Consider the following 19,943-nt stretch of genomic DNA (forward strand, 5'->3'; position numbering starts at 1 on the left):
CTGAAGCCCAATTGTGAACAAAGCCTTGCTTGATTCTGGTCACTTTGGAGGGAAACCCGCCTTGCTTTGGGAAGCACCAGGAAAGGTCTGAAAGGTGTTGATTTGGCTCGGGCTTCAGCTGATACACATCCCTAGTTAAAGCAAAGCCTTTAGTAATTAACCATTGCTTCTTTGATCTGGATAAACATTCTTTCTGTAATGTTTTCCAACCCAATTCTGTAGAGAATGCTGAGTGTATACAAAAGTAATATTAAAGTTACGGTAGACATGGTATCTACTGGTAAATCGTGTGGTAAACGTTTATCTTCCAGGAACTGACGAGACCCCTCCTTATAGCAGAACTGACAAGAACCCTCTTTATAGCTGATCAAAAGATTCAAAACATGGTACTGTTCCCAACTCTCACTCAACCAATTCATCATTTCAACCCAAACTCTCTCACCACCACCACTTTTATTAGCATGATATGACCTTAAGGAAAGTTAGGTATTATCAGGTATCAGTAAACAAGAAGTGTGAACTTCATTGAAACAAGAGCCACAGAGTCTGAAGGGAAAATGATACTCAGATTCATGACTGCTACTTTTTCCATAGAAAAGTCATTTATTCTTCCCAGGATGAGCGAAGCCTAGTCCACAGTGAATTTTTCCCTTTCTCCTTTTGTCCAAAATATACTCCCCCCAATCTTTTGTAGTGGTGGCCACTACATGAAAATATGCATATTGTCTGTGATTGTATTACATTGTCTTCGGTTTCAACTATATTAACATGTATCTTTAGTTTACTCCTACACTGACTCTGGCAAGAATAGTCCTTCACTTCTGTACTGTTTACATGGCATCTTCCCCATTCTGAAAAGAGAAAGTCAACCCTGCTCTCTTACCCATATACCCAAGCATTGATGGGAACTGTGCAGAGGACATTTTGAGGATTCTGCTTTTTGCCAATTTTTTTCTAACATTCAGCATCAAATTTCTAACCACAGCAATTTGACTACTCCAGAGGTTTCCACAACAGTTGTAATAAGCTCAAAGTGAAACTGCAAGTATTGTTCCACCAGCACCTCCCAATATCTTTGGAGGCCTTCCCCATAAAAACTTGGCCTCGTGGGAAATTTGAGATGGCAGAGATAGCTCAGACATTCACAGGGCGACCCATTTCTTACTTCAAAAACATTGGGATTAAAGATACCTGGGAAACTGCTGAGATCTGAAAAAGCACAAAGCCCAATGCGTACAATTGGGGTGGGTGGGAGATCTGAGTTTTCTCCAAAACGAAACAGGCATGGATTATAGCTACTCCCAACCCCACTTCCCCAGCTGAGTTTCAGTACCAGGCAATAGTTTACAGCAATCCAAAACTGAACTGAGCATCTACGACAGTAGGATTTAACTCGAGCTATACACAACCTGAAGCACAGGATCAGTGGAATTGTTCTAGTTCAGTCTTCTCCAACCTGATGCCCTCCAGATGTGTTGGACCACAAGATCTATTAGTCATGCTGCCTGAGGATGATGGGGTTGTATTCCAACACATCTGGAGGTCACCAGTTAGGGAAGGCTGTTCTAATATATACAAATCCTGCTGAACAGCAGATTAGGTTATATAGTTACAGCTCATTAAGATTCACACTTACATACCCAATAGTTAAGTCATTCTGCTGCCTTTCTGGAGAGGAAAAAGAACTGATAGAAAAGATATGACTTTGCAACATTAGAGTAATGGCCTCAAGATTAAACAAAGTAAAAAAAAGTAATTAAAAAAAGACCATCTGCCAGCTACTTATTTTTTTACTTAAAGCTAACTTCCAAAAACTTGGTAAAGAAAAAGCGTTTACTAAGATCATCTTTGCAAAAACCTAACAACAAAAGAACACTTAGAATATGATGGAACAGAAACTCACTCCTCTTAGGGAAGGAAGGAACACAGGTTTCTGTGCCATAGATAATGAAACTTGCCTGGGTGACAACAGAGATGATGTGATGAAAGAGAGGTATACTTAGATGTATCTAGAGCAGCCTTCCTCAACCTGACTCCCTCCCAATATATTGCACTGAACCTCTCATCATTCCCAGCCAGCATGGCAATTGACATTCAAACCTATGATGGGGGTTACGCTCTAACATATCTGGAGGGCACCAGGTTGGGGAAGGCTGATCTAGAGGGTGTGTATATTTATTTATAGATCTCTGGGCCCAGTTATCTGTGGAATTGTTAATAGTGGGAAGTCCAGCTGCCTTCTGACAGCTCCTCTGGGTCAGATTACACTGCACATCCTTTATTAGGAAACTTTCCCAGGTTACACCAACCTGGAACACAGTAGAGCCTCCAAGACGAACTTTCTGGATGTCACAGAGACTATTTTTAAATAAACAGGGCGAGAATGGCAGGGTAGAAGTAGCTGGAAAGCAAAGAGTGCCTTTAAACAGATATAAACATTTGGATTCAATCTCAGAGTTTCCTTTGTGGAGCCTAGGAAGAAGTGGAACCAAAAAACTAGTTCATTTGCTGAGAACTATGGACCCATCTACATGGCACCTCTTTCACCCTCCACTCCATCACAACTGCGCAGCACTGCAGCTTCGAAGTAGCTTCTGGTGGTATACACTCGCGATTTACTGTGTGCTTCCCTAACAGACTCCATCGTGCCCCCTTTTTTGCCATTATACTTAAATGCACAGGTGTGCAGTCCCGTGAGTGTGGGGGTGTGAAACTTCAGTGGCTACTTTGTATTTTAGGGGTTCTGCTGTGTCTCTCTGTCCCTAGTTAGGTAAAAAGTGAGTGTTTTGTGCTCCTTCATTTCCACGTCATCTGTTTGTCAGTTCCTCAGCCTGAGACTGTCACAATGGTTCGCACTCACAAGCGTGAGTGCTACGTGCCTACTCATCACTCCGAAATGGTGGCTGGAGTGATGTTGGTCCTCCCCCAACACTCCCCCCCCCCGCCCTTTGGGCACTGAGTCAAAAAGCAACCACTGTGAAGATACGAAGCTGCAAAAATGTGTGAAAGTGTGATTAAATAGATGAAAACGGTTCTCTGTGCCTCTGTAACTGCGCAGCTGCGAAGGGATGGTGGGAGTAAAGGGGCGACACAGAGCGGTGCAAGCACTACGCATACCTACAACACGCCTGCCCCAAAATACGAAGTCAGTCGGGGGCAGGGACAGACAGCTCGCAACCGCGGGAAACCCACAGCAAATCATAAACATCACAGCAAAACGCTTCCTTGGAAATCCACATTTTCTGGGAGAAAACCACGGATGGTTGCGAAGTGGCAACTATGTCATCTAATCGAAAGGATCTCAACTTGCACCCGCCCTGGAGTAAAAGGCTCATGTAGATGGCCCCTAGGATAGAGGAAAAAGGAGTTATAAATGGTAATAAGCTAAGGAGTCTGAACCTAACAAATACGGAGTTCAGAGCACTTCAGTGTTATCAGCACTCTTGGAAAAGAACAGTAATTTTACATCTGCGATCTTACGGTGGGACTGTGTATTAGTTTGGCAAATACACATTCAAACTCTAATTCTTGCAGAGATAACATAAATGTGGGGACAGGGGACACTTGGAGGGGGGGATCAGCAGGCAGGCAGGCAGACAGAAGTTCTTAACCCCATACCCACCAATTCTCCTATGCAAAATGCCCTTCCCTAACAGAGGCAGTTCCTTCCCCCTCCATGGGCTGGGCTTACTTTTGGCTTTGGGGCTCAGCTGGTTAAAAAAAAATAAATCTCATGGCCGGGAGGGGCATTTGCAGGGGAAAATCAGTGGTCAGGGGAAGGGTTAAGCATCCGTCCTTCTCGCCGATTCTCTCCTGCCAGTCCTCACCGCTGCTGCAACTTGCAATATCCCTTGTAATGCCTAATTCTGCCCTTGGGAACAAATTCAGTGCCAAGATCTCCATGCACTCCACCTACTAAACTCTACTAACACCAGAACGCTTGTACAGCACTCTAGCAGTCAATAATCTTCAAAGATCTAAAGAAGGCTGGATTAACAAATTTATCAGGCACTGAAGCAGAAATGTACTCAAAACAATTGAATGCATAACTTCAGTTAAGGCCAGGAAGATACCAGATGCAAAAAGGTATTTTAAGCCCATCATATAAGGATATTAAAGGCAACCTTTCCGTTTAAAAATAATGGGAATGTTTGACACTGAACCACTTCTAGCATATAAAAATTTTATTTTTTAACAGAGAAGTGTGGTTACCCTCTCTCACTCTCTTTCACATGGACACACATGCAGTGATGGTTACTACAAACTGACTGCCCAACCCTATCACATTTATTGAGCAGTAATTCACACAGGGTCTACTGGGACTTACTCCCCAAATAAGCATGCATAAAATTGCAGCCTGAATCTCATTAAAAGGAAAAGACTTGTAGCATGCATGCGCTTTTGTAGGCAAAAGCCTACTTCAGATGCAAGTCTGTAGGGTGCATCAAGCTTTTGAAAGGCTACTCTTTTATCCTTATTCTTTTTTAAGTGCATAACATCCTTCTCATAAAACAGTATTTTTAATTACATTCACGCACAGTACATACTCAACACCAATGAAAAAAAGAAGAGATCAAGTGCAAAGTGTCTCCAAATGATGCAACACTGCTTAAGTCACTTATGTAACTAAGGAGCTGTAGGGTAAAAGGGCAGGAGAATCACACACAGTACATATTTGAGCAGCAGCTAAAGCATGAGCTTTGAAAAGCTCATAAAGAGCTTTTACTGGAACCACAGGAGTCTTGCAAGAATAAGCTTGAAAGTGAAGCCATGCTCACAGTATGTCTGGCGGTTCAGACCTTCCTGTAATCATCATGTGTGGCATGGAGATCAGGTTAATGGCAAACGCACAAACAGCACATTAGTGTCTTAAATAATGGAGCATCAAAAGTAGGCTGTGGCTTATCTTCTCACACAGAAAGCTATACTCAGAGCCACCACCATAAACTTATGTGTTCTTTCAAATGCTCAGTATATATGTATGTGTAGTATATGTATATTCTGTGTGCTAGTTGGGATAATGGCTTTTTGTTTGCTGCGCAATTCATTATGTTGTATTCTGTTCATTATAGGCAGAAGTTTTCCACAGTGAAAATGATTGAGTATTTATAGAAGCATCTTGTTAATGGTGTATCTTATACTGTGCACTTGGATGTACACTGTACTTGAGTTCTGTATATCACTCCCCCTTCATGGATCACTGCCTTGTTGTGGCGAAGGGGCTTGCATAACTCAGTGAAGCCATAAGCTATGCCGTGCAGGGCCACCCAAGATGGACAGGTCATGGCGGAGAGTTCTGACAAAATGTGGTCCACTGGAGAAGGAAATGGCAACCCACTCCAGTATTCTTGCCAAGAAAACCCCATGGAACGTATCACAAGGCTAAAAGATATGACGCTGGAAGATGAGCCCCTCAGGTCGGAAGGTGTCCAATATACTACTGGGGAAGAGCAGAGGGTATTTCCAAGTAGCGCCAGAAAGAGTGAAGTGGCTGGACCAAAGCTGAAAGGACACTCAGCTGTGGATGTGTCTGGTGGTGAAAAGAAAATCCGATGCTGTAAAGAACAATATTGTTTAGGAACTTGGAATGTTAGGTCAATGAATCAAGGTAAGCTGGAGGTGGTCAAACATGAGATGGCAAGATTGAACATCGACATCTTGGGAATCAGCGAACTAAAATGGACAGGCATGGGCGAATTTAATTCAGGTGACCATCATATCTACTATTATGGGCAAGAATCCCTTAGAAGAAATGGAGTAGCACTCATAGTCAACAAAAGGGTGGGAAAAGCAGTACTGGGGTACAATCTTAAAAATGATAGAATGATCTCAGGACGAATCCAAGGCAAACCATTCAACATCACAGTAATTCAAGTCTATGCCCCAACCACTGATGCTGAAGAAGCTGAGTTTGATCGGTTCTATGAAGACCTCCAACACCTTCTAGAACTAACACCAAAAAAAGATGTCCTCTTTATCATAGGGGATTGGAATGCTAAAGTAGGAAGTCACGAAATCACTGGGATAACAGGCAGGCATGGCCTTGGTGTACAAAATGAAGCAGGACAAAAGCTAAAAGAGTTTTGCCAAGAGAACATGCTGATCATAGCAAACACTCTTTTCCAACAGCACAAGAGACGACTCTACACATGGACATCACCAGATGGTCAATATCGAAATCAGATTGATTATGTCCTTTGCAGCCAAAGATGGAGAAGCTCCATACAGTCAGTAAAAACAAGACCTGGAGCTGACTGTGGCTCAGATCATGAGCTTCTTGTTGCAAAATTTCGGCTTAAATTGAAGAACGTAGGGAAAACCACTAAACCATTCAGGTATGACCTAAATCATATCCCTGATTAATATACAGTGGAGGTGACGAATAGATTTCAGGGATTAGACCTGATAGACAGAGTGCCTGAGGAACTATGGACGGAGGTCCGTAACATTGTTCAGGAGGCAGCAACGAAATCCATCCCAAAGAAAAAGAAATGCAAGAAAGCCAAGTGGCTGTCTGATGAGGCTTTACAAGTAGCTGAGGAAAGAAGGGAAGCAAAAGGGAGAAAGGGGAAGATATATCCAACTGAATGCAGAGTTCCACAGAGTAGCAAGGAGAGACAAGAAGGCCTTCTTAAATGAACAATGCAAGGAAATCGAGGAAAACAACAGAATGGGAAAGACTAGAGATCTCTTCAAGAAAATTGGAGATCTCAAGGGAACGTTTTGTGCAAAGACGGGCATGATAAAGGACAAAGAAGGCAGGGACCTAACAGAAGCAGATGAGATTAAGAAGAGGTGGAAAGAATACACAGAAGAACTATACAGGAAAGATCTTAATGTCCTTGATAGCCATGATAGTAATGTCCTTGATAGCCATGATAGTGCGGTCACTGAACTTGAGCCGGACATCCTAGAGAGTGAAGTCAAGTGGGCCTTAGGAAGCATTAGTAACAACAAAGCTAGCGGAGATGACAGTATTCCAGCTGAGCTATTTAAAATCCTAAAAGATGATGCTGTTAAAGTGATGCATTCAATATGCCAACAAATTTGGAACACTCAGCAATGGCCGCAAGACTGGAAAAGGTCAGTTTACATTCCAATTCCAAAGAAGGGCAACGCCAAAGAGTGTTCAAACTACCGCACAATTGCGCTCATTTCACATGCCAGCAAGGTGATGCTCAAAATCCTACAAGCTAGCCTTCAGCAGTATGCGAACCGAGAACTACCGGAAGTACAAGCTGGGTTTCCAAGAGGCAGAGGAACTAGAGATCAAATCGCCAACATTCGCTGCATCATGGAGAAAGCAAGAGAATTCCAGAAAAACATCTATTTCTGCTTCATTGACTACGCTAAAGCCTTTGATTGTGTGGATCACAACAAACTCTGGCAAATTCTTAAAGTGATGGGAGTACCAGACCACCTTACCTGTCTCCTGAGAAACCTGTACCAGGGTCAAGAAGCAACAGTAAGAACCGGACATGGAACAACCGAGTGGTTCAAAATTGGGAAAGGAGTACGACAAGGCTGCATATTGTCGCCCTGCTTATTTAACTTATATGCAGAGTACATCATGAGAAATGCCGGGTTGGATGAATCAGAGGTCGGAATTAAGATTGCTGGGAGAATTATCAACAACCTCCGATATGCAGACGATACCACCCTAATGGCAGAAAATGAAGAGGATCTCAAGAGCCTCTTGTTGAGGGTGAAATAGGAGAGTGCAAAAGCTGGTTTGAAACTCAACATTAAAAAAAACTAAGATCATGGCATCTGGCCCTATCACTTCCTGGCATATAGAAGGGGAAGAAATGGAAGCAGTGACAGATTTTACTTTCTTGGGCTCCAAGATCACCGCAGACGGTGACTGTAGCCATGAAATTAAAAGACGCTTGCTCCTTGGGAGGAAAGCTATGGCCAACCTAGACAGCATAGTAAGAAGCAGAGACATCACCTTGTCAACAAAGGTCCATCTAATCAAAGCTATGGTTTTCCCAGTAGTAATGTATGGCTGTGAGAGCTGGACTATAAGGAAGGCTGAGCGCCGAAGAATTGATGCTTTCGAACTGTGGTGCTGGAGAAGACTCTTACGAGTCCCCTGGACTGCAAGGAGGTCAAATCAGTCCATCCTAAAGAAAATCAACCCTGAGTGCTCATTGGAAGGACAGATACTGAAGCTGAAGCTCAAATATTTTGGCCACCTAATGCGAAGAGAAAACTCTCTGGAAAAGACCGTGATGCTGGGAAAGATTGAAGGCAAAAGGAGAAGGGGACGGCAGAGGATGAGATGGCTAGATAGCATCACCGATGCAATGAATATGAACCTGAGCACACTCCGGGAGAGTGCGCAGGACAGGAAGGCCTGGCGTGCTATGGTCCATGGGGTCACGAAGAGTCGGACACGACTGAACAACAATATCACTCACTCATACAATAGACACAACTACAGAAAGCTGTTTTCACATACCAGGCAAAACCTATGTGCACATAGTAGTCCACGGTCTGGTTGTATCCCCAGGTGCACCTTTTTACCTTCTCCCATGGAGGTGAACGGAAAAAAAGTAAAGCTCTGTCCTTGGGAACAATACTGTAGCAAGGGGAAACTTGTCTTCCATCTGGTAGCCCCTGAGAGGGGTCCTGAAGAGCTATGCCATTTGATTTGTGTGCAGAGACCCTGCACCCTCCAGGGCTCTTTACAATAGACAGACAGGCACGCACACGGTGTCACAATGATGGGCAATTTGCTAGTGGCTCATAACCAAGGCTGCTGCTTATGCCAAAAAATAAAACTTTGTGTTAATACATCTAGCAAAGGGGGGGTGCAGAACTGTTTTGAGGTAGGGCTGATTGCCCCTCACCTTATGGGCTGGATAATGTCAGGGGGTGTGGCCCTACCCCTGACATCATTGTCTTTTCTTTTGTTTCTTTTTTCTTCATGCTGTAAGGAAGTATGGAACTATTCCTCCTCCCAGCATGGGCAAAGCATGGATCAGAGATAGCAGAGGGGATGCAGGGTGGCCTGGGAGTTGGGACTTGCCCACATGATGGGGAGGGACAGTGGCTGCTCTCCCTGGCACAGGCAAGTCCTGCCCCCCCCCCCGGCTGTTATCTCCGATCTCAGATTGGAGACAGCAACAGGGATGAGGGGTGGCAGGGCATGGGAGTCAGCTGTGCGTGGGGAAGAGCACGTGCTCTCTCCTCTGCAGGGGCAGGCCAGGCCAAGGCCACCTGGCATCCCTGCTGCTATCTCAGATCTGAGATCAGAAATAACAGCAGGGGTTCCGTGGTGGGGCACATCAGCAGGGGAATCCCTGTTGTTATGGCCGATCTCACATCTAAGATAGAAGCGGGGATGCCCTCCAAAGGGAATCCTCCAGGAGGTGGGGCATGGGCTGGATTGGGCTGCTTCGCAGGCTGAAGCTTCTGCACTCCTGTAATAGAGTGTTTGTGAAAAGGGACTGGGTGAAGAATCCTCTCAGTGAGGAATGCTGACACTCTCCTCTATCTGTTCCTTTGCCCCACTTTTGCCTTCCCCTACCCTATTTCCCTGGCTCTGTTAATACTTACAGGGCCAGTCAAGATAAATGACCACTTTGCATATTCTGCATGGGAGGGGAAGGAAGAAGAGCATCTGCAAGCATGTTATCCATCTTCTCCAGTAATATGCAAACTCAGAATCTTTGGCTATGCCAGAAGCAGCAGGAAGCCAAAAACCAAGCTGCCCTCTAGATGGTTTGGATTTCAACTCCCATCAGCCCCAGCCAGCATGGCCAATGGTCAGGACTGCTGGGAATGTAGCCCCAAACATCTGGAGGGCACCAGGCTGGGGAAGGCTGCTCTATCTGTCAAACCCCCCCCCCGCATGTTCAGCACTCCTGACTCCTTTGGTATCCCCTTCTCTCCTTCAGTATCCCCTTCTCTCCAACATCCCTTTCTTGTAGCTTAATCCCACCAACCTCCAATACGTTTGGGCCCCTACGTTGTATTTCTGCCTGCTCCCAAATCCTGCAGCTATTCTTTTGGCTTCCTACCCAATTCCCTGTCCCTGCTTTACCTGCATACCGAAGTGAGTCTATGACAGGCACAGACAGCTTCGCTACCATAAACTCCAAAAGCACAGTTCAGCAAACCACATTACCCTGGTTAGTAATGGAGACATTTTTCTATGTAAGAAATACATTACATTCTTTTCCATATTTGAGCAGGAAGATCACCTGCAGGACTGACCTGGGGAAAAATGTAGCACATGAAATGGCCGTTATTATTACCTATTAAGCTGGATGTATTAGAACTTTGGTCCCATTTTTAACTATAACAGCTGCCTAATAGTCATCTGGCCATATTCACTGAAAATATTTTGGTCATGTGAGGAGATAAAAATAACTGCTGGCTGAACTTCAACAACAAACTCATTAGAGAGAGATTCTTTTTGCTAGTTCTGCAGCCACATGTAACTAAGGGTGTGGCTTATGAACTTTATTTCATATTTGAGCCAATTAAGAATCTTTGTAGACATTTACATAGAAATCATTATGTTCCTTAAGAGCCAGAAATCTTATATTAAATACCCTGGAAGCCAATATTTTTGAGATAAAAGAAAACCAAAATAAAGAATTTAAAAAAATCTACTTTTAACAATACAGTGCTTTCAACATTCTAAACTTAGAGATAGAATGAAAAATTATTTTAGGCATATGACTACCTTGAACCAAGAATGGTATCATGCTATCACTCACTGTCTAGTGTTCACTCAGGCACCTATTGTGGCTCTAACTTGTATTATTCACCCATGTAGCAAGCTGAGCATTTCCATCTTCAGTTAAATGGTTGTTAGTGGTTATTATGGGAGTGAGATTGCGTTCATCTATAGTTAGAGTTATCATGGATGAACTTTCAAGTAGCCAACACACACTAAGACCATGTTCGGATGTAATACCAATTTTTGGTGGCAATTCATGGGTCAATTAATTAATTAATTAATTGACCCACAAATTGCAAGTACATACACCGCTACTGGTTTCCAGTAATAACCCTCACATGCCACATTTAAGGGTTGTTACTGTGATGTCTGAAACCAGGAACGTGAGGTTGTTCATGTGTTAAACAACCCGCAAGTTAACCCAAGAACAAGACATGGGTTAACTTGGGTTTGTTTAACCCATGGACAACCCCAGGTTCCTGGGTTTGGACATCATGGTAACAACTCCCAAATGTGGCATTTAAAGGCTGTTACTGGACACAAGAAGCAGCTCGTGCAAAGCACATGTCCCCACAATTCGTGGGTTAATTAACCCACCAAAAGCTGTGCTACATCCAAACAGCCCCTAAGTGTTCTTGCAATTCCTAATAAGACTTGCAGTCCTATAATATATAAAAACCAGAAACAGTACCAGACATACTACAGAAAAAGACTGCCCACTTCTCATCAATGTTTGTTGTGAAAAAAAAATTGTGTAGTTTAAGGAGTGGCAAAGAAAAGAGGAGTGTGATGTGGCTGTATGTCCCAGAAAGTTCCACCTAAAGAGACAGAACTAGTATTGTCAAGTAACTGAGAGAATGAGTGTGAACTCAGAAGCTTTAAATCTTGCCATGAACTCAGAATTTGTTTATTAACTTAAAATATTCTGAAGCTGCCTTTCAGGGCAGGAGCTTTCCCAAGGTGGCGTACGACAGTAAATTCATATAATAAAATTCTGATGTAATAATAAAAACAGGAAAGGTTCCAAGAATCCACAGACATCAGCATAAGACAGAACCTACAACACAATTGCAGCTACAACCCAGTCTGATAAAAGTAGCACTTTAAATTGAGCTTGGAAACAAACCAGTGTAGCTGGCGCAGTATAGGTGGTGTTATATGATCTGTCCCTACCAACACTCAGGCAGCCACGTTCTGCACCAGCGAAAGTTTCCGGACCATCTTCAAAGGCAGCCCCACATACAGCACGTTATAGTAGTCCAGCCTGGACGTCATCACTACATGGATAACTAAGGCACAGTCCATCCTCTCTAGATACGGTTGCAGCTGGCGTACCAGCCTATGGTCTTAAACCTGATTAGAATGGATCTAAATAATCAGTATTATCTAACATTGCTTGGAGTTGTGAGGTCATCACCAGCTCCAGCACCTTGCCTAGGAATGGCAAATTTGACACAGGGTGGGCTAACCGAAACCATAGGATTGAATGGCTCTCTACGTGACCGCTATATTCCACCACAGTGTTGCTGTTTTTGGTTATTGTTCAAGCATGGGGTTCTTTATACAGGCTTCATTTACCTTGCTACGCTGTACTTTTAATAATTCCACGGGGAGCGGTGCGTCTCATAAGAACCAGTCATGTTGCGAGACACTCCATGGTACCTCCCCCTTGCCCTATCCTTTCCCTCCCCTCGCTGATCATTGGTTGCTTCACGGTGATTGGCACACCCAAGCAAGTATCCCAAACTGGCTTACAATCTTTTTGTGAGCCTTTGCAGCTGAGTAAAAGTAATTTAAATAAAGTATTTGCATTTATATTGCATATTTCCTTGATTTGTGAGCCTCTCTGTGTTCCCCCCAAGGCTGAAGAGGGCAGGGATAGACATACACAAAATTTATTTTAAAAACTATTTGGGATGTGATGTGTGTGAAAGAAGAGATATCTGGGTTCTCATTGTTCCCCGCTGTGCCACTCTGTCGTGTCGCTGCTCTGCTGGCGAACAGTAACAAATCAGGTGGAGCAGGAAGAGCGCAGGCGTGCTGGGGTGACATTCCCAATCCGTCATGTCATTGCCTTCATCATCCAAACGGCACCCCCTGGGAAAGTGCTTCCTTCTGTCATTGTACAACTACATGGGCTGCTGGTGGTGCTATCATGGCACAGAAAATAACACAAATATCCCCATCCCAGAATAGTACAGGAGAGGTAGGGGGAAAGCCCAGAACAACAACAGGATGAATGCCTCACAAAAAAACCCAGTTGGGGAGTGTAGAGACACCAGTGTAGAGATGCCTAAATTTAGTTTCTTCAACAAGGCCTCACCACAGCCTCTTTCAAAGCTGTGGGACCCTATCCTTAAAACAACAGCTCTCCATGCTGTCTATTGATTTCCCAGCCCTTGAAGATGATGCAATACAAAATCCTGGATAAAGTAAAAACAATTAAACCTCTTTCCAAGATACTAGTTTTTATGTATGTATGAATCAATCAGGCTGGAGTCAGTAAGTATACCACAACATCAGTATTTTTAGTGAAACAGGTATTGGGCAGTACAGAAATGTAATAAAAAAAATTAATACATATTATTTCAATTGTTTGGTAAGGCGCCTTTCCAGCTTCGGTTCAACTGAGACTTTTGAATAATGGTTCTTATTAGCAGTAGGAGGTAGGGGGAAGAAGATATAAGTTCAGACAGTCCTTGTTTTAGTCGAGATTCGGTATGATTCCCTGGCTCAAATTTCACTTTGTCATGTTAATTATGCACATTTCACACAGAGTCCCCCCTTCATGGATCACTGCCTTGTTGTGGCGAAGGGGCTTGTGTAACTCAGTGAAGCCATAAGCTATGCCGTGCAGGGCCACCCAAGACGGACAGGTCATGGCGGAGAGTTCTGACAAAATGTGGTCCACTGGAGAAGGAAATGGCAACCCACTCCAGTATTCTTGCCAAGAAAACCCCATGGAACGTAACACAAGGCTAAAAGAGATGACACCGGAAGATGAGCCCCTCAGGTGGGAAGGTGTCCAATATACTACTGGGGAAGAGCAGAGGGAATTTCCAAGTAGCACCAGAAAGAGTGAAGTGGCTGGACCAAAGCCGAAAGGACACTCAGCTGTGGATGTGTCTGGTGGTGAAAAGAAAATCCGATGCTGTAAAGAACAATATTGTTTAGGAACCTGGAATGTTAGATCAATGAATCAAGGTAAGCTGGAGGTGGTCAAACATGAGATGGCAAGATTGAACATCGACATCTTGGGAATCAGCGAACTAAAATGGACAGGCATGGGCGAATTTAATTCAGGTGACCATCATATCTACAAGAATCCCTTAGAAGAAATGGAGTAGCACTCACAGTCAACAAAAGGGTGGGAAAAGCAGTACTGGGGTACAATCTTAAAAACGATAGAATGATCTCAGGACGAATCCAAGGCAAACCATTCAACATCACAGTAATTCAAGTCTACGCCCCAACCACTGATGCCGAAGAAGCTGAGGTTGATCGGTTCTAGAAAGACCTGCAACACCTTCTAGAACTAACACCAAAAAAAGATGTCCTCTTCATCATAGGGGATTGGAATGCTAAAGTAGGAAGTCACGAAATCACTGGGATAACAGGCAGGCATGGCCTTGGTGTACAAAATGAAGCAGGACAAAAGCTAATAGAGTTTTGCCAAGAGAACATGCTGATCATAGCAAACACTCTTTTCCAACAGCACAAGAGACGACTCTACACATGGACATCACCAGATGGTCAATATCGAAATCAGATTGATTATGTCCTTTGCAGCCAAAGATGGAGAAGCTCTATACAGTCAGTAAAAACAAGACCTGGAGCTGACTGTGGCTCAGATCATGAGCTTCTTGTTGCAAAATTTCGGCTTAAATTGAAGAACGTAGGGAAAACCACTAAACCATTCAGGTATGACCTAAATCATATCCCTGATGAATATACAGTGGAGGTGACGAATAGATTTCAGGGATTAGACCTGATAGACAGAGTGCCTGAGGAACTATGGACGGAGGTCCGTAACACTGCTCAGGAGGCAGCAACGAAATCCATCCCAAAGAAAAAGAAATGCAAGAAAGCCAAGTGGCTGTCTGATGAGGCTTTACAAGTAGCTGAGGAAAGAAGGGAAGCGAAAAGCAAGGGAGAAAGGGGAAGATACATCCAACTGAATGCAGAGTTCCAGAGAATAGCAAGGAGAGACAAGAAGGCCTTCTTAAATGAACAATGCAAAGAAATCGAGGAAAACAACAGAATGGGAAAGACTAGAGATCTCTTCAAGAAAATCGGAGATCTCAAGGGAACGTTTTGTGCAAAGACGGGCATGATAAAGGACAAAGAAGGCAGGGACCTCACAGAAGCAGATGAGATTAAGAAGAGGTGGCAAGAATACACAGAAGAACTATACAGGAAAGATCTGAATGTCCCTGATAGCCATGATGGTGCGGTCACTGAACTTGAGCCGGGCATCCTAGAAAGTGAAGTCAAGTGGGCCTTAGGAAGCATTACTAACAACAAAGCTAGTGGAGATGACAGTATTCCAGCTGAGCTATTTAAAATCCTAAAAGATGATGCTGTTAAAGTGCTGCACTCAATATGCCAACAAATTTGGAACACTCAGCAATGGCCGCAGGACTGGAAAAGGTCAGTTTACATTCCAATTCCAAAGAAGGGCAACGCCAAAGAGTGTTCAAACTACCGCACAATTGCGCTCATTTCACATGCCAGCAAGGTGATGCTCAAAATCCTACAAGCTAGGTTTCAGCAGTATGCGAACCGAGAACTACCCGAAGTACAAGCGGGGTTTCGAAGAGGCAGAGGAACTAGAGATCAAATCGCCAACATTCGCTGCATCATGGAGAAAGCAAGAGAATTCCAGAAAAACGTCTATTTCTGCTTCATTGACTACACTAAAGCCTTTGATTGTGTGGATCACAACAAACTGTGGCAAATTCTTAAAGTAATGGGAGTACCAGACCACCTTACCTGTCTCCTGAGAAACCTGTACCAGGGTCAAGAAGCAACAGTAAGAACCAGACATGGAACAACCGAGTGGTTCAAAATTGGGAAAGGAGTACGACAAGGCTGCATATTGTCGCCCTGCTTATTTAACTTATATGCAGAGTACATCATGAGAAATGCCGGGTTGGATGAATCAGAGGTCGGAATTAAGATTGCTGGGAGAATTATCAACAACCTCCCATATGCAGACGATACCACCCTAGTGGCAGAAAGTGAAGAGGATCTCAAGAGCCTCTTGTTGAGGGTGAAAGAGGAGAGTGCAAAAGCTGGTTTGAAACTCAACATTAAGAAAACTAAGATCATGGCATCTGGCCCCATCACTTCCTGGGGAAGAAATGGAAGCAGTGACAGATTTTACTTTCTTGGGCTCCAAGATCACCGCAGACGGTGACTGTAGCCATGAAATTAAAAGACGCTTGCTCCTTGGGAGGAAAGCTATGGCCAACCTAGACAGCATAGTAAGAAGCAGAGACATCACTTTGCCGACAAAGTCTAATCAAAGACTTTGATTAAGTCTAATCAAAGCTATGGTTTTCCCAGTAGTAATGTATGGCTGTGAGAGCTGGACTATAAGGAAGGCTGAGCGCCGAAGAATTGATGCTTTCGAACTGTGGTGCTGGAGAAGACTCTTACGAGTCTCCTGGACTGCAAGGAGGTCATATCAGTCCATACTAAAGGAAATCAACCCTGAGTGCTCATTGGAAGGACAGATCCTGAAGCTGAAGCTCAAATATTTTGGCCACCTAATGCGAAGAGAAAACTCTCTGGAAAAGACTGTGATGCTGGGAAAGATTGAAGGCAAAAGGAGAAGGGGACGGCAGAGGATGAGATGGCTAGATAGCATCACCGATGCAATGAATATGTACTTGAGCACACTCCGGGAGAGAGCGCAAGACAGGAAGGCCTGGCGTGCTATGGTCCATGGGGTCACGAAGAGTCGGACACGACTGAACAACAACACACGGAGTCCATCTGTCCCAGGGTGGCCGGTTGCCAAGTTCAGCAGTATCAAGAGTGACACAGAACAAAATACAATACTAAATCAGTCAATAAACAGAAGGGAAGTGGTCACTCTTTCATAAAACAAATGTTTGAGACGCCTCACTTTAGATACTGTATTATTCAATTTTGTATCTTCTCTTGTCCCCCAGCTATGTCCTCAGGCAGGAGCAGAACGTTTAAAAAAACCTGGTCCCTAAAATCCATCATATAACACACTTCACTTGCAGTCAGGATTTTTCAAATGGAAAATAGCCAGCTGGTTCATTTCTTGCCACATATTGTATGGTCAAGAAAAAAACAAATTAAGGAAAATGTAAAAGCTATCAATGGCTAGTAGTCCTGATGGCTACGTGCTACCTCCAGTACCAGAGGCAGTGAGCCAATGTACAGCAGTTGCTGGGGAACACGGGGGGGAAGGTGCTCTTGCGCTCCCCCCGTGGAGTTCCTGGTTGACAGCTGGCTGGCCACTTTGTGAACCGAATGCTGGACTAGATGGACCCTTGGTTTGATCCAGCAGGGCTCTTCTTATGTCCTTAAGTCCTTGCTTCAAGGGGTTCATTTCACCCTTACAGCCTTTTGGGTGGCCCTTTAAAGCAGCAAAGCTCTTCAGTTCTAGCATCCCAGTGGGTGAAGGTGCGTAAAGTCTTTTTGTACTCATGACCGGGGCCAGAATGTAGCTTCATTCAAGGCCCCAGAATGTTTGGGAAGTTCACAGCTTATGTCTCTGTGGCACATCTGGTCACTCAGGTTTTCTAAGACAATGGATGTTTTAACAGGTGCAGCTTGTGGCACTGCACCACTGGAAAAGGAAGGAGGCGCTGTATCAGGTATCCTGGTCCCAAGTTGTTTAGGGCTTTGTGCACTAGCACTAATACCTTAAACCTGGCCTGGTAGTGAATAGGCAGCCAGTGCTGTTCCCTCAGCAGAGCAGTTACATGCTGAAAAGGGGCAGCTCCCGACAACAGCCGAGCTGCTGCATTCTGCACTAGCCCCAGCTTCTGGACCAGCCTTAAGGGCAGCCCCACATAGAGCGCATTGCAGTAATCCAGGCTTGACATTACTAATGCCTGTACCACTGTGGTCAAGCTATCCCTGTCCAGGAGAGGCCGTAGCTGGTGAACCAGCTGAAGCTGGTAAAAGGCACTCCGAGCCGCCGCAACCACTTGGGCCTCCAGCAACAATGAAGGATCTAGGAGTACCCCCAGACTATGGACCTTATCTTTCAAAGGGAGTGCAACCCCATCCAGAACAGGCAATGAGCCTACCTCCTGGACTCGGGAAGCACTCACTCACAGGGCTTCCATCCTGCCAGGATTCAGCTTCAGTTTTCTGGCCCTCATCCAGCCCATTACTGAGTCTAGGCACTGATTCAGGACTTGCACAGCCTCTCCTGATTCAGATGTCACAGGGAGATAGAGCTGCGTGTCACCAGCATACTGATGGCATTTAGCTCCAAATCCCCTAATGATCGCTTCCAGCGGCTTCATATAGATGTTAAACAACACTGGGGACAAGATGGTACCCTGCTGCACCCCATAGCTCAATTGCCAAGGGGCCAAGGAATAGTCACCCAATGTTACTCTCTGAAATTGGCCCCAAAGGTAGGACCGGAACCACTGTAACACAGTGCCTCCAATACCCATCCCACAGAGTCTATCCAGGACGATACCATGGTCAATGGTATCAAAAGCCGATGAGAGATCGAGCAGAATTAACAGGGTTGCACTCCCCCTGTCCCTCTCTCGATAAAGGTCACCCATCAGGGTGAACAAGGCTGATTCAGTCCCATAACCAGGATGAAGCCCAGATTGAAATGGGTCTAGATAATCAGTATCCTCCAACAGTGCCTGCAGTTGGTCTGCCACGATCCTCTCAAGTACCTTCCCTAGAAAAGGGGTATTTGCGACTGGGCGGTAGTTGTCTAATACCGTTGGGTCCAGAGTGGGCTTCTTCAGGAGTGGCCGCACTACTGCCTCCTTAAGGACAGCAGAGACCACCCCTTCCCATAAGGAAGCATTTATCACTCCCTGGACCCACCCAGTCATACCCCCTCTGCTAGCTTTTATTAGCCAGGAGGGAAAGAGATCAAGAGGGCACGTGGTCAGTCGCATTATTGCAAGCATCTTGTCCACATCATCAGGTTGTAACAACTGGAACATCTTGGTGTTTCTACCTACTCCACAGGCACAGACGATCACTACCATCTCACATTATCCATTTGAACTGTCACTAGCAACGTGGGAGCCATGTCTCTGTACCCAGACTTCATGCTGCTCTGGTGAACAGATGAATGTAGGAGCTGCAAGGAGTGAGGCCAATTACATGGGTTCATCCCATTAGATCTACCCCTGCCCATGTGGTTCCTATATTCAAACCCTCATCACGGTGGTACAGGAACACAACATGGAGGAGAAGCAGCACCCACTGCATTAGGAGCAACTCCAAATCAGTTTTCCCAGTGATGCTGGTTGAGGCAGAATTCCCAACCACAGTTTATCCACAATGCACACTCTCAGTTGACTTTTGTCAGAGGTTCTTGATTTGATCTGGGAAACGTTACCTACAAATGCTGCTGGAAACATGCCATTCATCACTATGGCTCCCTTCTGACCTGGATGGAAGACAGCCATGTTCTCAACATCTCAGCCAACCTACGAACAGGAGACAGCAACCATGCAAAGTTAAGAGCCCCAAACAGCATGAGTAGAGCTTATCATAGATTTCACTTTCCCAGGCCAGATTAACATTTGGGATTAGGAACTCTGCCCTGCTCTGTCTCAAGTGAGTGAGTGATGAGTTAAGGTGGATCATTTGAATCTAAGGCAGTTATGCCTAGATGAATGTCTTTTTCCACCCCACCCCCCAACATAGCTACATCTGGCATATAATATTCCCCTAAAGTACTGTTATGTAATATAAAATATACTGGTGCTCTATTTTCTTAGATTAGTAAATTTTTGTGCACCTTTTATAGTCTTCTTTGCTCAGATAAGCAAGGTGCTAGCCAAGGACTGCAAGTCGATACTTGTCCTTATACTGGTTATCAGTAAGCCAACTAAGATCTCCTTCCTAATATGCATCTAAATTCATTATACATTTGCATGCCTATTCCAACATTACATTATGCATGCTTTAACTCACTGACACAAATATTAAAAAAAAATTGGGAAAGTGTTTGAATCAGCCCTGAGAAACAAACCCTGGAAAGCCAAGAAGA

General features: G+C 44.5%; 1 protein-coding gene across 8 annotated transcripts in view; it reads right to left on the bottom strand.

The window, feature by feature from the left end:
• HPCAL1 (hippocalcin like 1) overlaps positions 1-19,943 on the bottom strand; it is a 110,773-nt gene that overhangs the window by 35,816 nt on the left and 55,014 nt on the right. For 2 of the 8 annotated variants that reach the window (XM_084826652.1, XM_084826647.1), the window contains exon 2: positions 19,287-19,377. The exons of 4 other annotated variants lie outside the window; for them this stretch is intronic. Coding sequence is in view for 2 of the 4 variants with exons in the window: in XM_084826645.1 (XP_084682771.1) it covers positions 18,016-18,930 (915 nt within the window). In the remaining 2 variants the exon portion in view is untranslated. Of the gene's footprint in view, positions 1-15,440; positions 19,378-19,943 lie in introns of those variants that run through there. 2 more of the 8 variants (XM_084826645.1, XM_084826646.1) reach the window with 1 other exon arrangement.

Source organism: Heloderma suspectum, chromosome 1, assembly GCF_057233095.1.
Source record: "Heloderma suspectum isolate Gila_16-S chromosome 1, 16-S_ref, whole genome shotgun sequence".
In the NCBI taxonomy this organism is placed as follows: domain Eukaryota; kingdom Metazoa; phylum Chordata; class Lepidosauria; order Squamata; family Helodermatidae; genus Heloderma; species Heloderma suspectum.